Below are 24037 nucleotides of genomic sequence, written 5' to 3'. Positions count from 1 at the left end.
TCGAGCTTCTAATTAATCCCCCCATTCACTTCCTAACAACCCTCGAAAACGTAAGGTGTTCTCGTGAAACGTACTTACGTCAGGAGTGAAAAGAGGATACAATGTCGAGGAGGAGTCCATTCCAGGTAACAGCCCATGACACAGCGTCCATCTGCGTCGCAGAAAGGACGAGACGACACGTTTCTGTTAGGGGGTGGAGTTTCTAGGCGGGGTGTCCTGGGGTCGTGGAGGGTATCTTGGCTGACGACGACGGCGACGACGATGAGAGGGAGGAAAAGGTTGACTGGGCGGTGGAGACAGGGGGTACGGAGGGTGCGCGATTCTGTCCAACTATGAACACCGGTGAAACGTCAGTTACCTCGCGACGATCCTTCCGCGAGGACTTCGTCGTCGGACAAATCGGATCATCCGCGATTTTTTCCAAGTTAAACGCACAGAGACGCTTTCCTGCTACGAGGGACACGTTTGCGTCCTTTCCATTTGAAAATATTCGTGTCCGGTAAGCGTGCTTTCAATGGTGCACTCTATCTATCAATTTTGTAAAGGTTGTTTCGTGGTTGATCCGAGGCTGGAATTCAGAGCACCAGGTGGTTCTTAGGGTACCTCGTGTGACGGGGCAGTTTTCATCTGTGTTGTGCTTTGTGTTTGTGCAAAAATTTTCTTTTGTGTCTCTTGGAGGTTTTGTTTTCGTTTTTGAGGGTGGAGGGAGGTGGGTTAGTGAAAGTTGGAGTGATTTTCTTCTTAAGTTGTTCTTGGATTTTTGGATTATTGTTGATTCTGTTCATTTGAGAAATAGAGCAATCAATATTTGGACAGTATTTATTTTTTGTCATCGAGGGTGGATATGCGTCTTTTTTTAAATTTCTATTTTATTTTGTCAGTTAGAAGATTAATATTGATTTTGTTAGAAAAATAGAATAATAAATACTAATATTTATGAAAATTATTGGAATTTTAGAAATTACAGAAACTATGCGTGTTCAGTGTATTTAATATTTAATTATGATTGAAATTTCATTTGAATTCCTTTGAAAGAACACATTTATGGTCTGTATTTGGTTATGGTTCCCGTGTCTTCGATTCGTCGTCCACGCTAATGGATTAAGGGATTATACCGGAAGTCTTACTCGCTCGACGTCAGCTGAAAACTCGAAGCGACCGAGATGTCTTCGTTTCGCGAGCATTTATCAAAGCATTAGAAAAAATTCAGCTCGTCCTTCGTAATAGATGCTACCGTCTGAAAACGTACCTCTGTATACGTCTGTCCTACTTCGTCTATTTATCTATTCTTTATCTTTCCCTCTTGTTCTGTATCATTATACAGTATAAATATTGCGAGGTAAAAAACGATGTCAAGAACACACTATGGAAACGTTTGATAACAATTATCAAAAAGTGTTTGTTTTTTTAATACTAAAACGAAAAATGATAACCATAAGAGGGTGGTTAGGTACACTCGGAATCAAATGTTGAAAGTAATTTAGAAACAAGAAAGTATAACATTTCATTATTAAATGTTATCAAATTTAGAATATAACCGAAAAATATGAATAATGGATAAATATCAATACACCTACCCCGCGTAAAAGTTTACGCGCACCTGATTGGGCCAGACGTCGCTATATTATCATTCTCTACCGGATTGCGCACGGGTCATCATTATTTCTCTGCAAGGAATAACTTATAATATTTTATTTGAAATTTTCCAAATTGGTTAACCGTTTATTTGATCACGCGACAATTGAAAATGTATCACATTTGATACATAACGTTCAACAATTGTAAGATTGTTTCTTCTCGGTTCGGGTAACAGGAATTCCTTGTTGAATCGATTCCTTGTCGGAGAAAAAAAATATTCGTGACGCGGTTGTTATTTATATTGCAGTCTATAAAAACGCTTGGCATCCTATAAAATCAGTATCCAATAAAAGTAAACACGAGGCATGATTAAATGATAGACGACGATCTTGACGACACTGATGAATCGTTCATTCATGATGAATCGTTCATTCATGATGACTAATCGATACGAATGACGAGTTGCATATATATCTTAATTAAATAAAAAATTAGAAATTCAAAATTCCTTTTCTTACTATTTTACCACAATTTCTTACGATTAAGTAATTAACATAAAAATTTTCCACCTCGAAGATGGTGTACTTTTTATTACAGTAGATTCTTCTTATATTGCCACGAACAGGGTGGTAGGGGCGAAAATTTGTTTAGCTTCCAAATCGCTCACGTGGCAATATAACGAGAGTCCGTTGTATGCGTTTTTAAAAATTCGATTTAAGGCACCCTTGGGTGTCTAGACACCTGTTTTCTATACAGATGCATTCAGTTGGCAATAACAGGGAGATTACAGGTAGCTCGCGAAAAAACAGACCGAGAAAACGTCTTTGAAATCGAATAAAGCGATTTCTACACCCCAGAGACACGGGTCCCCCCCCGCTGTAAGTAGCTTTATTGCTTCTCGGTTTCGCCCTGAGACGATGGAGAATATTCCTGATACTTTGTTCCGTCGCTTCTCGCGATTAAATCACGTTGAAATATAATAACGTTTTAATTATATCTCTCTCGATTCGCTTTTTCTTGAAAACAGTTCATTGTATAGTTTCAGTTTGAAGTCGTTGATTTTAAAACGAGTTTAAAATTAAATTTTAACAGATCCCATGGGTCATAGGTAGTTCATGTGGCAGAGAACACTTTAATATAAAATATGGAAAAACTTGCAAAATCCCATTTATCATATTTGTACACGTTTTTCGTTCTTACAACGTATCGGTACGGTGTATCGCAGGAGGGTATAATTTCAGAGGAAATTGCTGGAAAATTACTGTGCTTCAGTTTTTCGAATCGGAACTCGAATCGAATTGAAACGTCGTTACAACAGAGAGGCCGAGATCCTTTTCTCTTTCCACAACCAGATCCGCGTTACCGAACACTATTATGGAAAATCTATAATCCTTTCTTGCTCGTGATGATAATATTGGATTCGAATGCCATTACGGAAAATTATCATTTCCCTTTCGTTTGCATGGTCTACCTTTCTTTGGAAAACCTGTCGATTGAGGATCGAGGGGACCATTCAGAGGCAATTCCCTTTCAAATGCGATTCAAACATCTTTGTTTATGTTGAAGTATTGCCACGCAATAATTAATACATATAGGAAGTTTGAGTAGCTTTATATTTCCATTTTTAGAAGATGCGGAGTGATGAGAAGATAATTTCTAAGTAATTTTTCATTGCTAGCAATTTCTAGGACAGATTTCCCAATGCAATACAATTGATTTGAGTAATCTACTTTTCCACTTTTCATTACAAATAATATTACTGAAAGCTTCTCTAAGCAACCGTAGACATAATAATAGACACTAGCAATTTGACTGCTAGGGATCCCTAGGATACAGTGTCCCAATTGAAGTCCAATTACTAATGTAATGCAACCAACTCAAGTGGTTTACTTTTCCACTTTTCATTACAAATAATATTAGTGATAGCTTCTCTAAGTAACCGCAGGAATATTAATAGTCACTAGCAATTTGACTGCTAGGGATCCCTAGGATACAGTGCTCCTATTGAAGTCCAATTACTAATGTAATGCAACCGACTCAAGTGGTTTACTTTTCTATTTTTCATTACAGATAATATTAGTGAAATCTTCTCTAAGTAACCGCGGGAATAATAATAGTCACTAGCAATTTGACTGCTAGGGATCCCTAGGATACAATGTCCCTATTGAAGTCCAATTAGGTACTAATGTAATGCAACCGACTCAAGTGATTTACTTTTTCACTTTTCATTACAAATAATATTAGTGAAAGCTTCTCTAAGCAACCGTAGACATAATAATAGTCACTAGCAATTTGACTGCTAGGGATCCCTAGGATACAGTGCTCCTATTGAAGTCAAATTACTAATGTAATGCAACCGACTCAAGTGGTTTACTTTTCTATTTTTCATTACAAATAATATTAGTGAAAGCTTCTCTAAGCAACCGCAGGAATATTAATAGTCACTAGCAATTTGACTGCTAGGGATCCCTAGGATACAGTGCTCCTATTGAAGTCAAATTACTAATGTAATGCAACCGACTCAAGTGGTTTACTTTTCTATTTTTCATTACAAATAATATTAGTGAAAGCTTCTCTAAGCAACCGCAGGAATATTAATAGTCACTAGCAATTTGACTGCTAGGGATCCCTAGGATACAATGTCCCTATTGAAGTCCAATTAGGTACTAATGTAATGCAACCGACTCAAGTGATTTACTTTTTCACTTTTCATTACAAATAATATTAGTGAAAGCTTCTCTAAGCAACCGTAGACATAATAATAGTCACTAGCAATTTGACTGCTAGGGATTCCTAGGATACAGTGCTTCTATTGAAGTCCAATTACTAGTGTAATGCAACCGACTCAAGTGGCTTAGTTCTCAACTATTTCTCGAAGTGATAGAAAATAAATAAGACAATTTAATTCCTTCAATTTTTCTTCGCATTTATTTTGACCCAAATAACGGAACAGGCGTTTCATCATCTTCGATATCTATTCCCTGTCTCGTTTTCACATCCGAGTTGTCGAAAGAATCTCTGAATTCTTCTTTTCGCGTTTTGGTATTCTTGGTCGTGTCCCATTGCGGATGATCGAATAGGAGTAGAGGCGTGGAAAGGATCCGGAAGGATGGTGGAACGCGAGATGGGTGCTCGCTCGCGAGAAGATAAAGCGACGAGGGTGATCGAGATCTCGAATAACACGCGTTCGAGACGAGAGTTGGTCGACGATCACGATCACAGAGGAAGAGGTTTCTATCGCTTTTCAATTCAATAGGGCCGTGATGGTTGGGGGTAGTTTAAGTGCGTCGGAGAAAGCTTTCTCTTCTCTCGAATACTCTACTGGTTGTTGGAATCCTGCCAGCTAGGGATAATAACCTTCATCCTCGGCAGACCGCGACCGAGCACTTTGCATTAACGTCGAATTAAAACGGTGCTGCTCGGACATTCCACTCGAGGCTCGTTCATTTTCTCTCCTCGTTCATGTTCTTTTTATTCTTCGAATCTTCTTTGCAAGCCGCCCTCTACTATTAATTTACATCTGTTAAATTTGACGATTGGTATTTGTGATTCTAATTTTGAAATTCTTCATTTCGAAGAAAATTAATTAAGGGTAGTTTCACATATTCATCTGTAGATATAGGTCACTTCTTAAAATTCTTTTCAATGTTCATTTCACTGCCGAAACCTAGCGTTACAAAGCAGTCAACGATATCGATATTGATAAAAAAATAAAAAATGAAAGAAAAAAGGAATTGCCGAACAGTGTTCGATACAAATGCAAATTGTGAAAGATAGAAGCAGCCACAGGAGTGCAGTGCAGGTGACAAATGAAAGCAAACGGGAACACCAATGACCAGCAACGTGTTTCACGTTATCGTAGAAAAAAGAAGAACAAAAAAACGTTTCGAAATGGCAATCGGTTTGATGTAAATTCTCGAATGCTCGTCGACACTGAAATCGATCAATCGTTCGAACATGGTGCGTTTGAATATATTAATCGTTGCGTTCGGATAAATGCATCGCTGATTGTCGGCGTAATTTGACAAACGATTTTCCGGTGACTTTCGAAAATTGAAATGAAATTTATGCCCGGCAACGAAGCGGGCCGATTTGCTTTGGAAATACCATTTCATTATGATTTCATTATTTCTCGACGCGTTTCATATTTTCCTTTTATCTTGAACATTTCATAATTGAATTGCAGCACGATTTTATGAAATTCCTTTTTATTTAGGGCCTGAGGAAAAGAGGAATTCTTAAAATTTTTAAATTAAAAAATTTTATTTTCTTTTTGTCTTTCACAAACAACCCTCCGTTTATTTTCCTTACTACCATTTTCTGTTACGTGATACGGCACGCTGTTAATGAAATTACTGCAACAACAATAACAACAACAAGAACAGCAATAACAAAAGATATAACAGTTTGAAGGAAACTTGTCGATGTTTCGAGGCGCGTAATATCCCAAATTCATTAATCCAGATGTTGGTGGTGGCGGGTAGTAGGAAGTACCACCCTTGGGTACTTTTAGCCGGTTTATCATCCCTCTAATATTCCATTAACGCGAAACACCATGTATGTGGTGGTCGAGCCGTACGTAAACACCGTGTGCGAGAAATTTATTCCAATTACGTTAATGCAAACCCCGGGCGAAGAGGAGACGATATGAAACTCGGAGAAAAATAAAAGAATGAAAAGAAACTTCAGGCTATAACACTCTCCAACAAATTTTTACTTTTTCTTTGTGTTCTGATCCCTACTAGATGATTCTTATAGTGTTTTGTATCCTGATTACGAATCTGGAAACCGTTTTGCTCCTATACGCTGTTTAACAGTTTTTGAGAAATTTGATTTTGAAAAAAATCCGATTGGAGATCGGTATAATTTACGCTAAACCTCTACTTTTTCAGATAAACTGAAAAATATCCTAAAAAATTGCTGCCAAATCGGGGTCCCCCCACGTTCAATGATCGTTTAAACATACTTAAACATTTATAATGTATTAAAGATAGGTATCGTTGTATTCAGGAAAGTCTACAGAATCTTTTAGCGGAAATAGAATTTCAATATCTTTTATAATTACGTCAGAAAATTTGTTCAGATCTGAAAAATATGTTTCTTTTTCGAAATCAAAGGAAATAGCTATCCAATACGTTAGCCGACCCCCATGGTCCTGGCAAATTTTTATCCCATGGAATCCATAGAATAGATCGCCAAGATGATTTGTACTAAGTTTTATCCAGATCGATTAATGGCGGCCAAAGTTGACCCTTTTAACATGGGGCTCTATGGGGAGTGGTCGAAATCATGCTTTGGGCATCCTAGTTTTCGGATATGTTAAACTAGACGATAATACCTTTCAAATGAGCCCATGAGCATCAAAATCGTCAAACGAGAACTTGGTCAAAACCCGTTGTGAAAAAATGAAGAAAATCTTTAAAGTCGATTTCTGACGATTTTCCCGTTTGACGATTTTGATGCTCATGGGCTCATTTACAACGTATTATCGTCTAGTTTAACATATCCGGAAACTAGGATGCCGAAAGCACGATTTCGACCACTCCCCATAGAGCCCCATGTTAAAAGGGTCAACTTTGGCCGTCATTTTGACCATGTTCCCATTAATCGATTTGGATAAAACTTGGTACAGATCATCTTGACGACCTATTCTATGGATTCCATGTCGGCTAACGTATTGGATAGCTATTTCCTTTCTCAAAAACTGTACGTATTGGAGCAAAACGGTTTGCAGATTCGTAATCAGCGTACGAAACACTATAAGAATCACCTAGTGGGAATCGGATTATAAATTCACTGTTTGACAGTGTTATCAATGAAAGCGTGAGTAAAATTCGATTAGAATCGAAGTTGTTATCAGGCAGGGAATGTCGACAGGCGACAGTCGCGCAATTATTCGATCGTTCTCTTCGTTTAATCTTAATTGACTCTTCGAAGGATAATCCTCGAGACTAACTTCACCAGGCTGACGGGTTTATTTGCACGGATATCAGCTTAGGCGGCTGACGATCATCGAATTGCCCTTCCACTGCCGCAAGAATAACAAAGTATTGAAAGATGAACACGCGCGGATGATCCATTGTCATCAACAACCGGCAGACAATTATCTTTACTTATACGCTCTTCGTGTATTGTTTCTCTTACCGCGTTACTTTGCATAAAACAGAAGCTGCTTAAAACGTTTTTTAATTACCACAGGGCGGTAGCGTGAATTTAACGCAGCTGGATAATTAAAGTAACGGGAAAGGAGAATATTTTTTTTTAAATAAGTCAGTTTAAAAATTTTTAAAGATCGGAACAAAAGAGCGGAGGCTAGCTCTGAAAATGATTCGATAGCCGGCGACGTGTAATTTCGCCGGTGACACGACACGCGCGCGAAGATAAAAAAAAGGGCGGGAAAGAAAGAAAAGAAAAGAGGAGTCCGATTTGGCGGCAAAGTGGGACGCGTTAATGAATTTCCTTATCAAATCGTGGCCTCGTCGTGCCACGGCCCGCTATTATTATCTCTCTCATCGATCAATACGACGTGCAGCCGTATTGCAGGACGACTTGCAAATAACGATGAAAACGTTTCTGCGCAGGACGTGTAGGATGTATCCGTTTGTATCGATATCTGTTTCGACCAGAGAGAACCGAGATATCGAGCCGTAATAACGTTTCGAATCGGAGAAATCTTCTCTACAATGCAACCACCACGTAGGAAGCTACTTTTCTTGCAGAATGTCACTGCTGAACTTTGTAGGGAATTATTTTTCCTCCCAAAGGTAGCTTTTATCAGTTTTATTATTTCATTTTTCAATTTAAACTTTCCATTTGCTATGTTGCCAAATTTAATTCAATTTTTATTTATATTAAATATTAAAATTAAATATTATTAATTAAATATTAAATCTGAGTGTAAATTAAGCTGAGATAGTAAATAATTCAAGAGCCACTGAAAACTTTCAATAGAAATTAAAAAAAAAAGAAACGCATGTTTATTCATTTTGCTGAAAAACAACAACAGGGAATAAAAAAGAGATAAATAGTGTATGAAAGAAGGATTCAGTATCGAACGGTACAAACCTGGCAAGAAACGCGTATCGACAGGTTTTTTTTGTTTGAAATGTTTACACGTCCGTTCGATTTACAATTCGTCCGTTCTGTTTTGTTTAAAAGCAAGCCTCGTCAGAGTCCATTTTCCAAGCATTCCTGTTATTTTCATTTCTTCTTATTTGCGCGGGAAAACTGTGCATCGGAACATCCGGCTGTTATGCGCCATCCTGATGGACATGTTCGAGCAATTTATTTATTCAAGCATTGTTTCGTCGTTTAATAACAGAGCATTTATGTTCCTGACCAGGCATTAGCAGCGGCTATTGATTTTCCAATCGGGCACGACTAATGTTTTTCAATATTTTTCAATTACGAACAGTTTTGCGGTTTCTAATGTCCCTTCACACGCGACGAGAGGATCTTTCGTTGCATTTATGCAGTTCGAGGGTATTTCCCTTTGATGGCTGGAGGATTATACAGGCATAAAAGACTTGGAGTGGTCATAGTGACCCAGTTGAACGACAAGTAGGTTTACCGTGGCTTTCAATCGCACACCATCTAACCATGCACCATTCTTCCTTTTCTTTCGATTCTGGAACAACCTACTACTTTACTTGTACTTGCAACAATTGTTGCTATTATCATTATTATTTCGTTTAAAATTCTGAAAGATATGGCAGGATAGCGATGTAGAGCATGCTTGAATTTCTGCAATTGAACCATCTACATACAGAACAGCTGGCATGCAATCAAAGCTAGAAATTACAAACGCACATGGTGTATAATGTACATTGTACTACACTCTATGCGCAGTTTACATATTGTCGTATCAGTGTGTCTCGCGCTGACCACGCAAACACATTCTGGCTACGTTATCGAAGAGTTAGCTGAACAGCACGTGGCTGATATTGGATTACGACGAATCCTCTTACGATACGCAATCTTCAAGGTTGCCCCGCGACCTCTGTCCATTGTGACAAATCGAAAGGAGTAAGCCGTCCTTGTGTTATGTATAAACGATAAACACTGACCACCGTTTCTGAAAACGAATCCGTCACGCTGAAGCCAACTAAACGATAACAAACGATGCGCTCGGAGTAGGGAATCCGATCAATTTGCAGTCTATTTCTGGGTGAAAATCTATGAACTGGTATCATCGAAATTTATATTTGGATTGTTATTGGAATTTTGGTGAAGGACTCGATTACTCAGCTACCTAAACACTTACCTACCCAAATTGTAAGCTTCTACTGTTATTCAACTCACCGTTTCAATTAGCGCTCTTATGGTATCTCCTTCCTAATTATAAAATCTGCTAAATACTGGTAGGGTATAGGATTTTAATCTCAGTAGGTGAATCAGCATGATCCCTCGGTGTTTCTATTTTCAAGCTCGTTTTTATCAACCTTAGTACGTACGAATGTTTTTTACTGTATCATCATTATTCTTCTTCTTATCGTATATTTACTATTGAAAAGATGCTGCCTTCTAACCTTCAACACTCTCGGTAAGGTTTTCATAAGCAAGGTCAGGATATAGACAACATTATATTTTGAAATTAGTTTCATTGTTATCAATACAGTGGAATGTTTCATGATGGAGTTGTTTACCATTAGAACCAAGACGATTTATGTTCCTTTCTTCGACTAATATCAAGTATTTAATTTATTCCTCTCAACTCGTTAACTATTACCTTTCTAGGCTGTGTTTCCGAATGGCCCCACCAAAATTTTGAACTCAGGTTCGGTATGTTACCTAAATTGACTACAAGAAACCGATTAAAGTTGGTTTCAGAGCTGTATGTCTTACCGTTTTCGAGATATCGTGGTAAGGTTAGGTTCTGTGTATGCGCAGTATCGAATAGCGCAGGCGCAGTATTGAATAGCGCATGCGCAGTATCGAATAGCGCATGCGCAGTATCGAATAGCGCATACGTAGTCCCAAAATTGTACAAAAATTTCTTACCACGATATCTCAAAAACCGTAAGACATCCAGCTCTGAAATCAATTTTAGTCGATTCCTGGTAGTCAATTTTGGTTATATACCGAACCTGAGTTCTCAATTTTGGTGGGCCCATTCGGAAACTTATCCCCTTTCTATACCAATTTGTACGGTTACAATTTTACTTCATTACCAGCATCGAAACTTGTTAAAACTCGCCCGTTTTTTATTTCATCTTTCCACCGTGGCAGTTCTTGTAAAGTAAACTTCATTCCCAGGCAAGTTTAAAAAATTCCAAGGAAATAATTGAATCCCGTCAGCCATGGTCAAACGAACCTTCATCCATGATTAACAAAATCAATTTCAACCCCAAGCAATTTTTCCTCGTCTTCTCGTTGAATAGTAAAGATCCGCTGTTCTTTTCAAGTCCCGTTTCCTTTCGTTTCATCATCTTTCTTGCTTTGTCGTAGCCGCTTAATCAAGTGGCCGCTACGAATGTTGAAGGAGAGGAAAAGGTGTGGTTGTTTCGCAACTGGCAGGTGAAAGCAGGGATGGTAGTAAGGTTGGTTCAAGGAGGTGGTAGTTCAGCGAGCTAATATTTGCTTCATCAATCAACCCTCGCGTCCTTGGCAAAAGGGAGGGCAGGTTACCTCGCGGAGTAGGGCACACCTGGCTCATTCTACAGAGTGTTTCTCATTTAAACGAGCGCACTCTTATGCAAGTACAAAAGTGTGCACTTGACAAATTTATTTTCAAAGAATTTTTATTATCACAATTTATTGCACGAACTTTGTCGATATTCCACGAATCTAGCAACGTTAGTAGAACGTCGATCGAAGGAAATGGCAACGGCTAACAATCGATTTACGTTCGTTCGAGGCTTGTTCAGAGGTTAAAACGATGACGTTCGTTCGTCGTCGCGTTCGATTCGCGATTCACTGTTGCATTGTAACGAGGTCGATACATCGCCACGAGGTTATCCATAAGCAAATTGTCGAGATGTACTCGAATGAGCTGAGAAATCGCCTTCTGGTGTCGAGAGAATCCGGCGAGAAGCTCTCGAAAACTTTTCCGCTCGCTCATGATCCACGCACGATGCCTCGATAATCGTTATAATTTTGAACCTGCTACTACAGCCACGAAGCGTGATACTTTTGGTTGCGGTGAAATATTCGGGAAGTTTGCAATTTTTATTATTATTTTGCAAATGGAAAGATTTGAGTCACTGTTGCGTTCTAATTTGGAATTTCAGTCGTAATGAAAAGCTTTCTATCTGGAATTCGAAGCGTGAGAATTTTTATTTCAATATAAAACGAAACATCTCATTGAAAATTAGACTTTTTATTATCTTGCAAATGGGACGCTCTGCTTTCGCTTGAAATAAAAAATGCAATTGCATTATCAGTTGCATCGTTGCATTTATAAAAAAGATGCGCTGCCATTTGTTTCGACCTCGCGATAAGAGAAGATATCGGTCGGACGTGATAGATTTTCTATTCTTCTTTCTGGTATTTCGAAAATTCGATAAAAGTCAAGTGCAGTGGGAAAGGAGGAAGGTCGAGACCGAGACAAGCCCTTGCCCGTGTATAATTGATAAAAATCTCAACTCCCTGTTGAACGTCGTCGAGCCACCTTTATGCTATCCTTTTTTCTCCTTAATACTCTGACTGGAATTTCATGAATTTCCTTCTAATTAACGGTCATGCTCGTGGTCACGATTGCGGCTGAAAAGATCCAGGGGAAAAGGTGAGCATTCAGAAGTGAAAGGATCAAAGGACCGGTGGCTGCTCGAGTCTTTCGAGACTCGGTCAACTGAGCCAGATTCTGACCCCAAACACAAGGTTGTATTCTATCGAGTGCTTTCGAGCACTATGTACTTACCTTCTTTTGCGGTTTAATCTTCTCGTTATTAACCCACTAGTGGCTCTATAAAACGATTGAAACGGACAGGTTAAACCGTTAAATCTTCCAAGGTTATAGGTTACTCTCTACACGGTTCTTTAGTCTATGGTCGAAGATAAATGCATTGACACAAATTCTTATATTTGTAGAGTCGTTGAAATAACATTATGGTCTCAATTATTCAATTACTCAATTACTAAACTTCTCAACTACTCAATTATTTAGTTACACAACTACTCAAGTATTCAATTACTTAGCTCTCCAACTAGTCGATCATTTTTCAAATTTTACTTATTCGATTTTTTTCAACTTGTAACAAAAATTTCCTCTAAAAATGCTCAACCGAAATCTTGCGCGCAGATTTTGCGAGGAATTTCTGAATGCGTTCGCGTGCGACAGACGCAGTCGATACGAAATCGCAACGTTAATTAACGATCGTGAGGGTATTTCTTCGTCGTGTCTGATTGGGCTAACGAGTCCCGTTCCTTCTGAAAATCTGTATGTCGGAGCGTGTTGGTTATACCACGCGGTGCCAGCCGGGATTGGTCGAGTTTGCTGGGTGAAAAGGGATCAATACCGGGAGGCTTTCGACATGGAGGCGTAGGCTGGTGTGTTCTCCACTCGACCAGAATCGGGACTACCAGCCCCTGACCTTGCCAGTGACCTTGATCTTGGCTACGCCCTTTGGCGAACCAAGAGACGCGGGAATCGCGCACTCCTTCGGGATATCGTTGCTTTCCATGATTTTCACCTCTCCTCTAGAGTAGATTCAATGTTCTTGCAAGCTTACAGAGTGAATTAAAAAATTCTTCGCTTTTTATTAGTATTTTAACGACTCGATTCGTTAAGAACGCGATAGTACGTTTTTCGAATGGCAAGTGTGACGAGCGAATAAATTGGAATATTAACGATTCTACATTCGATGGATATAGATATATATATATTTTTTTATTTGGTTTAATTTACTCAACGATACGATGCTGTTAGCGAAAATGGAAAATTGGAAAATGACGTTTCACTGAACAGTTTCGTTAAACTGATTTTCGTAACACGAATTTATTGAATATTATTGAAATCCCGTGATTTGTACAGGTATTAATTTTCGAGTTTGTCGAATTTATTGATATTTTGATTATTTCAGGAAAAAATGTAGTTAACACTTTCTGACACAGACCACACGTGTCTGTTTTCGTTGTGACGATGAGAAAGCGTTAAGATGCAAAAAGTCTGCGTTTTTATAATAATTTCGAATGATAAACGGGTGATCAATGGTCCCGGCGACAGTGCTCGTTTTTGCACAATTAAAAGTCGTACGTTGGAACCTTGAGCGACGCGCTCGTTGCCTGTGCTGCCTAATGAAATTTAACTGTGCTTGTTAAGGCTGATTCTATCGGTCTTGGACTTATCGCTAACTGTTATTACACGACCCTGTCTATATCGAGTCGTTGCATGATTTTTCTTTCTTATTTTCTTTCGATTCGATCAACAAGCTTATTAAAAAATTCTTCGACTTCCTGAAAAATTAATCAATTTCTTTTTTTCATCGTACAGTTATTTCATTTTGCAATTGAAGCTTTCAATTTATTCCTTGGTATTATTGATTCTATATAAATGAAACGGAAAATATTTTTATTTGTCGATATTTTAAATATAAATTCATGACGCGTTCGAAACGTGGACCACTTTATCGATCCCAGTGTGAAACAAATAAGAGGAAATGGTTGAGACGCGCACCGGCCACGTCTGCGAATTTGATCAGCGTTTTAAAATAGAAAAGCTGCAACGGCCTGGTTCTCTGTTTATTTCTCTTGATCGTGGAAAGCTCGAAAACTGTTCGTACAACAATACTGCGTCGAATTATTAACACGTTGAACGACACGTGGGCTACTGATGGAAATAGTAATCCTTAAAGAATCAACACGGAGAGCCATTGACCAACTGCTCGATTTCCACTAGTTCCTTCCCATTCGCGCAAAATTATCTCAACCGTTACATCACTCTCGCGAACTTCTCGTCATGAAATGTTATCAAAGCCTATAATTATCGAAACTATAATTACGAAACTGAGTCGAGTCGTGACAATTTCCATAAGCCGGAAAGGACGCAAACTTTCTTTAGATTTATTCCGAACGAATTTCTGGATAGATACGCGAGTGATTTTCCTTGGGGATTCATCGAGTCGGCGAGCGTTCAAATGATGCCAGCTCGACACGCGACTTAGAGACATCTCGAGTGAACGTTTGCCAGTTGCCAGTTTAAATCGCGAATATCGACGGTGCGTCGGTGGATCGAGAGGAAAGTTTTAGAGGAGAATGGCGTTGTTTTCCGGCGGCGGCGGTGGTACCGGCGGCGGAAGTGGGCCGCCATCGAGCAAACCGGAAGAGGACACTCCCTCGTCGCTACCCTCCAGGCAACGCAGTTTGAAGGATCGACTGAGGGAAGGCATCACCGGAGGATTCGCTTGGCAGTGAGTATCCGACATCCGGTTCCTCCCTGTCTATCTCTAGTTACGAATAATCGCTATACTCGAGGAATTTGGTCCACTTATTGTCAGAGTTCTTGAGGAGTGAAAATATTTAACATTTATTATTTTTGAAAAAAAGAATTATTTGTAAAATTCCTCTCTGCTAGAGAATTTAATTTGAAATAATTAAAATTTTTAATTGAACGTTCCATCGGTAAAAGAAGTAATTTAAAAGATGTTTAACGTATGCTTTGGCAAAGGGAAGATTCTTTTTAATTGGAGGAATTAACTTGGGAATGATCGAGATGCATTTGAACGCGGGAATGTAATAGAATCCAATATCGTTCGATTTAATTAGTAGACAGCAATAATTCAAGTGTTATCTTCGAGCCGATGTTTCTACCAAGTCAGTACGAAGCGTAATCAGTAGATGGCAGCCGTGGTTGGTATAGCTGGCTCAGTCAGTTTCTCAAGATACTTTCGAATCAACAGGCATCGATAGATCGCGTATCGTTCGCATAAATGCTACCGCTTTAAATTTAAACTATGATTTCAACAACTTGATTTGAGAATATAGTTTTTTGCAATTATCCTGTTTTTTGGTACATGTTTTGTTAGTTTAAGTCTCGATCGACCCGGACTCCGTTGTTCAAGGATTAAATCACATTTTAATTTTGCTTGGAATTTAAAGAGGGCACGGTTGCTTTGTTCTATCAATACTCTAATTAAATCGCGACTGATCGATACGTCATTAACAGTCGCGTTTTCCGAGCCTCCTATAGAAATTGATCCACTAAATTACCGTAGCCATTGAGATGCTTAATTTATTATCAACGGTGCCAAAAATCGGCCAGCTGATCGCGAAACAATCCTCTTTGTCCGATGATAAATGCGATCGTTACTCGGCTTCTTTGTGACCAACATTGAATTCCGTTGTTTTTCCTATTAATTCGTTTAATTTATGACACTTTGCTTAGGTTTTTGCAGTTGGCATAAATAATCCAATCATTGATATTTCAGTAAATTTGGAAGCGCTGTTCAGTTATTTCATTCGTAATCAAATCAGAATTCTCTCGAGAAACAGAAACTCTGAAAATCATCATTTTAATCACATTAATAATAAAAGTAATTTAGAAGGAAAAGAAAATACAGTGGTACCTTGGTCCATTCCTGATGTTTGGACTTATACCGAATAGGACGTACACAAAATCAACCTTTCCCATAAGAAGTAATGTAAAAATGGTTAATCCGTTCTCATGTAAAGAAACACTCCTATTGATATTATACCTACATTAATTTTTCCTCTGAGATAATTATTTAAAAATGATGCAAAATTCACACAAGTAATTTATGTCATATATCGAGCAAAATTTGACGTATTCCAAAGCAGACGTATACTGAGGTACCACTGTAGTATGATTTTTAATTATTAAATATCATAAAATTTAGTATACTAATTTCAAATTTTCCGCGCCATCAAACTATTTTAGAAACGGGTCGGATTGAAATTTTTCAAAACATGGGGGTCAAACGAAAAATAGAACACAGTAGGAAGAAACCGGTGGACAAAATGGGTAGGGCAACATTGGGACAACGTGAGAGACGTTCCTGTACCTGCAAGTCTTATACCAAATCACAATATAATAATAGAAGAATCGTCGTCGTGTATTCGCAAGCAAATCATAAAATTTTATAAAATTAATATTTTTTATATAAAATATTTCTAAATAAAAGTTGGGGGTCGGATGAAAATGTTTGGAAGGCCGGATTCGGCTCGCGGGCCGTAGTTTGGTGACCGCTGGTGGAGGTCCGCCACGGTCCTCCTCCCTTATAGCGTCATTTTCCTCAGGACCGTTTTAGGGAAAGGACGAACGTGGGGAGAGGGACGAGAACCCCGGACGTCGCCATTTTTCCTGGGGAAGCTTGATTTGTTCGCGATAATGTACATCATTATACCAATTAGCAAGCGATTAGATGCACCGTAAAAGGTGTCTTAATTCTCTCATTAGCGGTATGACTCAGCTGGTAGATCGATTTTCAACAAGCCTACACAGGTAGCTCGGCTAATCCACGTGTGATCGCTAAATTTGGTCACTTTGCATTATCGTTCATTTCAGGTATAAGTAGCTATTGTTGATATGATCGTAATCGCGTTTCCCATAAACTGAAAGAGAAAGTTATTAAACAGCCATCACCTATATAGCAGTTGTTGACCCACTATGGTGGCAGAGCGACTTGTTTCTTCACGTGACCCTGACTCTGGACGGTAAATTATTGACCAGTGATTCGGGTCAATTTCGGTCTCGTAAATTATCTAGCGCTCGAGTTTCTGTCTTTCTTTTCGGTCTCAATGTACTTCCCGTAGGTTGGGACATTTTTGTCCAAGACAGAGTAGAATTACCCACATTCAGAAGATCGTTGTTTTATTCGTAAAATAGAGACATTCGTTTTCAAAAATGTTGCGCATCTTCCTGCATGCAAATTGGGAAATTGAAAAGGGGTGGACTTGAATCGAAGGATCTTCAGCTATGTAGGTATTTAGGTTTCGAACTTGTTCGAAAGAGAATTCTAAAAATATTCTTTGTCGAACACAACAGAAGGATCGATCGTAGATACAGGTGCCTCTTTGTTCGTGGAATCCGTTTCGACTGAAAAATAAGTCCTAGATTCGCGGTGTAACGATGATCAAGGCCACGCAATGTATCGAACACCGATACGAAAGAGCTGCCTTCTGGGCCGTACGGAAACAAAAGATGCATCCTTTCCATTGTATGCAGAGACGGTTGCATGCATGCATTTATACGCCCCCTGACTGTTCATCAGATATACAGTTGGGTAAAATTCCTCTAGGCATGTGTATCCACCACTGTGACTGAATATGTGTACCTCTATGTACGCAAAGGGTAGTTACAATCCTTAAACATTTCTAGTACATTGTTTGAACTGTATACAATTCGGATAGGATTTGAGAAACCTGATACAGCTGACTTAGGATACTCCTGAAACTCGATACAAATGATTCCCTAATCCAAGGGACATTGATATGTATGTCTCTGGGTCTATGGAATCGATTACAGATAACCCTGATATAGGTAACACGGAATTCGTGATACTCGATACAAAGGAACTTCCAGAATTCTGGCGATTTCAGATTAGTGGGGCACTATTCGGACCATCTTGTGGATGCAGGATTTTAGGGTGCTTGGAGTCCTAGATTTTTTTTACTTTTGGAGTATTTAGGTAGATATGTAAAGAGCCATAATGGGATCCTGAGGGCCTAGGTCTAGGCTTCACTGATTCTGAAATTTAAAAATCTTAGATTAAAAGTTTTAGACACTAAGGTCCCAAAGTCCTAAGATCCTAAGATTGTGTCCATGACTCCCAGTACCGAGCTTATCACTAGTTTTAGACACCCAGTATCCTATAACTCTCTACGTCTTTTCTAGAAGTTGAAACCCTAGAACCCAAGTTGCTTCTAAACTTCTCAAAGTTCTAATAAATCAATATCCTCCGATGTTTTGTAACGTACCGAATGTTATCCGTTACTGACACTGACCGCGCGGATTTTGATTTCCTTTTCGAGGTTATAAATTTTGAACTTAACTATATTACATAGTTCGCGGCTCATTGCGGCGCGAATCTTTTAAAGTTAAGTTAAAAGAACTGATCGCGTTATTTATTTCTTATCGAATTTTTGCAAGGCTCTGACGAACGTTTTCGGTTTGATACCTTGTCGGAATCGCTGTCGATCGATGATTGACAGTCGAGAGCCGAACCGATGTCGTTCTCGCCTTTCCGATTTTTCCTGTTTTGGGGGGAACACGCTGATTGGGTTTATTGGTATTCGCGTCCGCCCTTCCTCGCGCCCTTAGCGCGATTTCGTCCAGGAGAAGATGGGGCGATACCTGATGTATGTACCTACGCGAGGACTTCGAAAGTTCGGCAATGCCGGGATTTTTCCGTCCAGGTTGACCCTCGCAGGCCAGGTAACCACTAGTCGGGAAGACTCAGCTTATGACATTTTAGCGAAAATTAAAACTCTAAATCCATTGTACGAGAAAGGTAAACTACTATTGTCGCAATTGTTTAGTGGAGGGGGTTTCGTCTCCCCGGACGCCTTGAGTTTATACGCATAATAAATTAGTATAATTGGATTTTCATAAACACTTTGAATTTCTTGAAAAAATATTCCCGAAAAAGCTTTAAATTTTGAAGAGGTCAAAGTGGCGTTAACTCAAAAGTAGCTTTACCGTCGTGAAACCGTCATAAACTGACTTTCGAAATTCTCTTATTCTGTTCCTTCGTACGGAACATCCGAAGCTTCCGTCCATGTATCGGCTCCATCACACGCCACCTTTCATACAAGTTCGACGATAGTTGGAAATCGAGTCGCAAGTTTCTGTTTAAAGTCAACTACTCGAACCCTGAAATCTTCATTGTTTCCCACTTTCGTTGCAATCTAGGAAGTGGTTAAAAGCGCACACGGATATCTTCCAGGATGACGAAACTAGGTCATCGGATAATTATTCCATCCTAAACGGCGAGTCGCGTCGAGCCGTGTGTCTCTCGTTCATCCACACTGTGTGTTTGTTTCGAATCGATACTCGACACGCGTCATTTCGGATCCATTGCATTGTCGTTACCGCGTCCGTTCGAATCAGACGGAAACGATGGTGGCCGTCACCTTCGAACGAAATTACGTCGATATTCACCATACTGTGGTTTGTGTGCGTGTGCGCCTGTGTGTGTGCCTAGGTCTGTCTGTGACACAATTTGAGAAACTACACGGTTTATGCACTGTGTATCCCTTGCTCTATATTCTGTGCGGCCGATGTATCGATACAGACACGACCTCCTGGCCGTCGTAACATATCGAGATCAATACTCCAACACGCTCGAGTGACGGAAAATTAACTGGTTTTCTGGACCAGGAAAAAATTTCACGGTATTAAACTCGCTGATGGAAATTCTTTCTTTTCATTACCGATGCTGTGTACAAACATTTTGTTTTTATTATTTTCAGAGATTGAGATTGATTCATGGAATCGATGGAAGAAGAGTGGAAAATGGGTTTAGTATTTTTAAGGGTGACGTTAATTTGATAAAATTAATGATACCTCGGGTATCGAAGAAATTACGTAGTCGGGTAACGTAGAATGGTATTTAAATGGGTCAAGAGTGGGTCAGCGTTCGTCGAGCGTAGTGGTGCGAAGTACAGTAGAACGTAGGGACTCGTTTCAATCGGTTCTCGACGTTCCATTTGCAGCCAACAATGGCGGTACGGTCAGCTCTTAAAGATTGAAAGGGGGGTATACCCGAAGATTGGAAGGTTCGTCGCGACGATCGAACTCGCGTTTACGAGCGTCCTGAGGAAAGGAGAAAAAGTTGCTTTCAATGGAGAAGACGAAGTCGATGGCGAAATTAGGGCTGACGTTCACGGTTCACCGTGGACCCAGCTAGCGTGGAATCGAGCTTCTTTTAACGGACTCGAGATAAAGTTGGACGCCTGGCGGGGCTGCCACGGGAGTCGAGAGAAATTTCTTGATTAAATTATCGGAGGCATGCCGAGCTCGGGGCTACCTTCTGGCTGGAGTTACCTTCGGAGATCGATCGACCTGGCTAGTTAAACTTTAGTTGGCCAGCTTCCCAATTATTCTGACACGGCAGACTAACACGCGAATTTATAATAATAATTCTACACTTTTCTGCTAATTACCACATTACAAACTTTGGTTAATTATTGCGAAAAGAAAAGGGACGATCAATATTATTTTTCCTACATTAATTTTAATTATTATATCATTAAAATTGTTATGTTAAGAATTCCTCTTTCCCCTAAATCGCCATCTTCCTTAGGGAAGCCTACTTTGATCGCGAGTGTAAAGGCTGGTTCAGATATGGCTAGTAATTTAGTCGAGTGGGGAGTAGCTACTTACTACTAAACCGTTTAGCGCATAGAAAACTGTCCGGACTACATAGTACAGTTGAGCTTTGAAAATGGAGAGTACAAGATATATCGCTTGACTAAAGAAATGGGTCCGGCAGGTCTGTTCGGAAGCCTAGTTAGTGGTGGGGCAAGCTTAGTTAGTGGTGGGGCAAGCCTAGTTAGTGGTGGGGGAAGCCTAGTTAGTGGTGGGGGAAGCCTAGTTAGTGGTGGGGGAAGCATAGTTAGCGGTGGGGGAAGCCTACTCGACCAGAAAAATCCAATGAAACGGATCTAGTCGACTAAACCGTTTTACTAAACTACTCGACTAAACTCTAGTGTCCATACACTAAACTACCAGCCATAAAGGCTGGTTCAGACACGGCTAGTAGTTTAGTCGAGTGGGGAGTAGCTACTAACTACTAAACCGTTTAGTGCATAGAAAAGTATCCGGACTAGTACACTTGAGCTTTGAAAATCAAGAGTTCAAAATATATCCCTTGACTAAAGAAATGCGTCCGGACAGGTCTGTCCCGAAGGCTAGTTAGTGGTGGGGCAAGCTTAGTTAGTGGTGGGGGAAGCCTACTAGACCAGAAAAATCCAATGAAACGGATCGACTCGACTAAATCGTTTTATTAAACTACTCGACTAAACTGTAGTGTCCATACACTAAACTACTCGCCACTCGACTAAACTACTAGCCGTGTCTGAACCAGCCTTAACCTCTAGTGTCCATACACTAAACTACTCGCCACTCGACTAAATTACTAGCCGTGTCTGAACCAGCCTTAAGGATTAAAGGTAGAAGTCATAGATGCAACCCTCTTCGATGCTCTCGCGTGGCAAATAATAAATCTCTTTCATTCGGCTGTCAGCTTTGTTTCCGGAAGAATATGACGAGGGATGGACGCGGCACCGGGTCGAAGGGAGAGGGTTGGGGGATTGAATTCAGAGGAAATCTTGACTCGAGATACGAGTCCGCCTGTGCCATTAGTCGGATACACTTTGTCTCTTCAAAAAATGTCCCGGTGCGAGGTCATTGGGTAAATGGGTCAAGTAGATGTGCCAGAGTACTTACCGCGTACTTAAGAATGCAGATTGCAACGAGAGAGACTGGTTGCGACTGTGCGCGTGTAAGTACTCATTTATAAATTATGCGCGCGCGTAAGCACTCTTTTCAAACGGTAACCCAGCTGTTGGACGGACGTTTAATTAATTACAAGAGGGATACGTACACGTACCTTTTAGTCGGGCAAATGTTTGCCGTTGTCAACAACCTCGTCATCGCGTTGACCTTAACGCCTGCGCCCTCTTTGCACGCGCCTCTCTGTTCACCAATTTCCTCGATACTATTTTCATCACACTTTTTTTGCCGGTTACAATTTTGAAAGCTTCGACGAATACATAACAGAATTCGACCGTGTCGTAACCCGACTGATTTTTCGTGGACGAAGATATAAATATGAAGAGAGGCAGGGCGTTCACTTTCGCCGCTTTAGCTCGCCGCGAGTCGAGTGGCTGAAATATAATCTTGACGAGGCGAAACTACGATGATTCAATGTCAAGATTCGGAGGCCGGCCACGTTTCGATTCGGGTCAATGACGAAAAGGAAATAATCGCTTCCCGTCCCTTTGATCAACTACGGTGTTAACATCGCTTCCTGTTTGCGAAAGAGTCTCAGTTTCGTAGCCGCCACGCTGTGAAATTTCGAGTTATCTCAAAGCGGATCGGTTTAATTGCAGAAAACAGGCTAAGCTTTATTCACGAACGTTGTTCTCTTTTATGAGAGAAAAAAAGAAAAGATTTATTCTTGGATCAGTATGGGTGTGGTTTCTGTGAAAAATTTCATCGCTACAATCATAAGAATATTTTCAATTAAATTTTATATGAATTATCTTGATTGTTTTCTAATCTTCTTTCGTTTACGTCTGGACACGTCTTCCATTCTCGATAATCCTTTCACAACATCTGTGCCCACCGATGTAATATCGAACCAGCCCTCCTACCAAGCTGAGATGGAGACCGGTGTCAGCATTGAAGGCACGTTTCCATGAGCAGGACGGAATTAATTAACCAGTCTTAAGCGAGGCTTTTAAAAAAAAAACACGTTACACAATCTTCTTAATATTCGCTGCACTTCAAACGTACAGTCTATCCCTTCTATCGGGCGTTCCATGGCATCTGTGAAACACGTGGGTAACTAGCTTTATTCTTTTGTTCTATTTATTCTAATTGTTCTGTGCAATTAGAATATTTTAAACTCCAAGAATCCTAGAATCTTGGAAGGTTTTGAACTCTTTGGATCCTTGAATTCTGGGACCGCTCGACCTTTGGATCCATAGACTCTAGGGGTTTAGGGCTGTTTGGACCCTTGGATCTATGGATTGTTGGGTTCTGCGACTGTTTGGACCCTTGGATCCATGGACTCTGGGTTATAGGGCTCTTTGGACCCTCGGATCCATGGACTCTGGGATTCTAGGACTCTTTGGACCCTCTGATTCATGGATCCTTGGGTTCTGGTACTGTTTGGACTCTTGGATCCATGGACTCTGGGGTTTTAGGGCTCTTTGGACCTTCGGATCCATGGACTCTGGGGTTCTAGGGCTCTTTGGACCCTCGGATTCATGGATCCTTGGGGTCTAGGACTCTCTGGACCCTTGGATCCATGGACTCTGGGGTTTTAGGGCTCTTTGGACTTTCGGATCCATGGACTCTGGTGTTCTAGGGCTCTTTGGACCCTCGGATTCATGGATCCTTGGGCTCTAGGACTCTCTGGACCCTTGGATCCATGAACTCTGGCGTTCTAGAGCTCTTTGGACCCACAGGTCTATGGATCCTTGGGCTCTGGGACACTTTGGACCCTTGGATTCATGGACTCTGGGGCACTACGACTGTTTGCGCCCTTGGATCCATAGATCCTTAGGTTTTGGGACTCTTTAAAGCCTTAAATCCATGGGCCCTTAAATTCTTTGGCCGTGGATTCTTGGATCTATGGATTATTTAGACTGTTGCACTCTTTGGATCCATGGAATCTCGAGACCCTCGAGGTGTACGTTTTGATTGACGTTAGCTGTTCTTCTAACCGGGTGTTTACAGTGGTATTAATAGTCCCGTTGGTAACTTCGATCGCCGTTGCGTAACGCGTTCCGCGCACGGAACGAATAACGATCGGCCACGATTAGATTAATTGGA

At 40.2% G+C, this 24037-nt stretch overlaps 1 protein-coding gene across 4 annotated transcripts in view; it reads left to right on the top strand.

Annotated features, from left to right (window-relative positions):
* LOC114876525 (TLD domain-containing protein 2) overlaps positions 1-24037 on the top strand; it is a 135676-nt gene that overhangs the window by 10779 nt on the left and 100860 nt on the right. Inside the window, exons 1-2 of one of the 4 annotated variants that reach the window (XM_046288926.1) lie at positions 401-499; positions 14603-14924. The exons of 2 other annotated variants lie outside the window; for them this stretch is intronic. In XM_046288926.1, the coding sequence (XP_046144882.1) occupies positions 14770-14924 (155 nt within the window). In that variant the 5' untranslated portion in view covers positions 401-499; positions 14603-14769. Of the gene's footprint in view, positions 1-400; positions 500-14602; positions 14925-24037 lie in introns of those variants that run through there. One more of the 4 variants, XM_046288925.1, reaches the window with a different exon arrangement.

Source organism: Osmia bicornis, chromosome 15 (genome assembly GCF_907164935.1).
Source record: "Osmia bicornis bicornis chromosome 15, iOsmBic2.1, whole genome shotgun sequence".
In the NCBI taxonomy this organism is placed as follows: domain Eukaryota; kingdom Metazoa; phylum Arthropoda; class Insecta; order Hymenoptera; family Megachilidae; genus Osmia; species Osmia bicornis.
The sequence above is the reverse complement of the archived record's forward strand: the minus strand, read 5'-3'. Positions and strand labels throughout refer to the sequence as shown.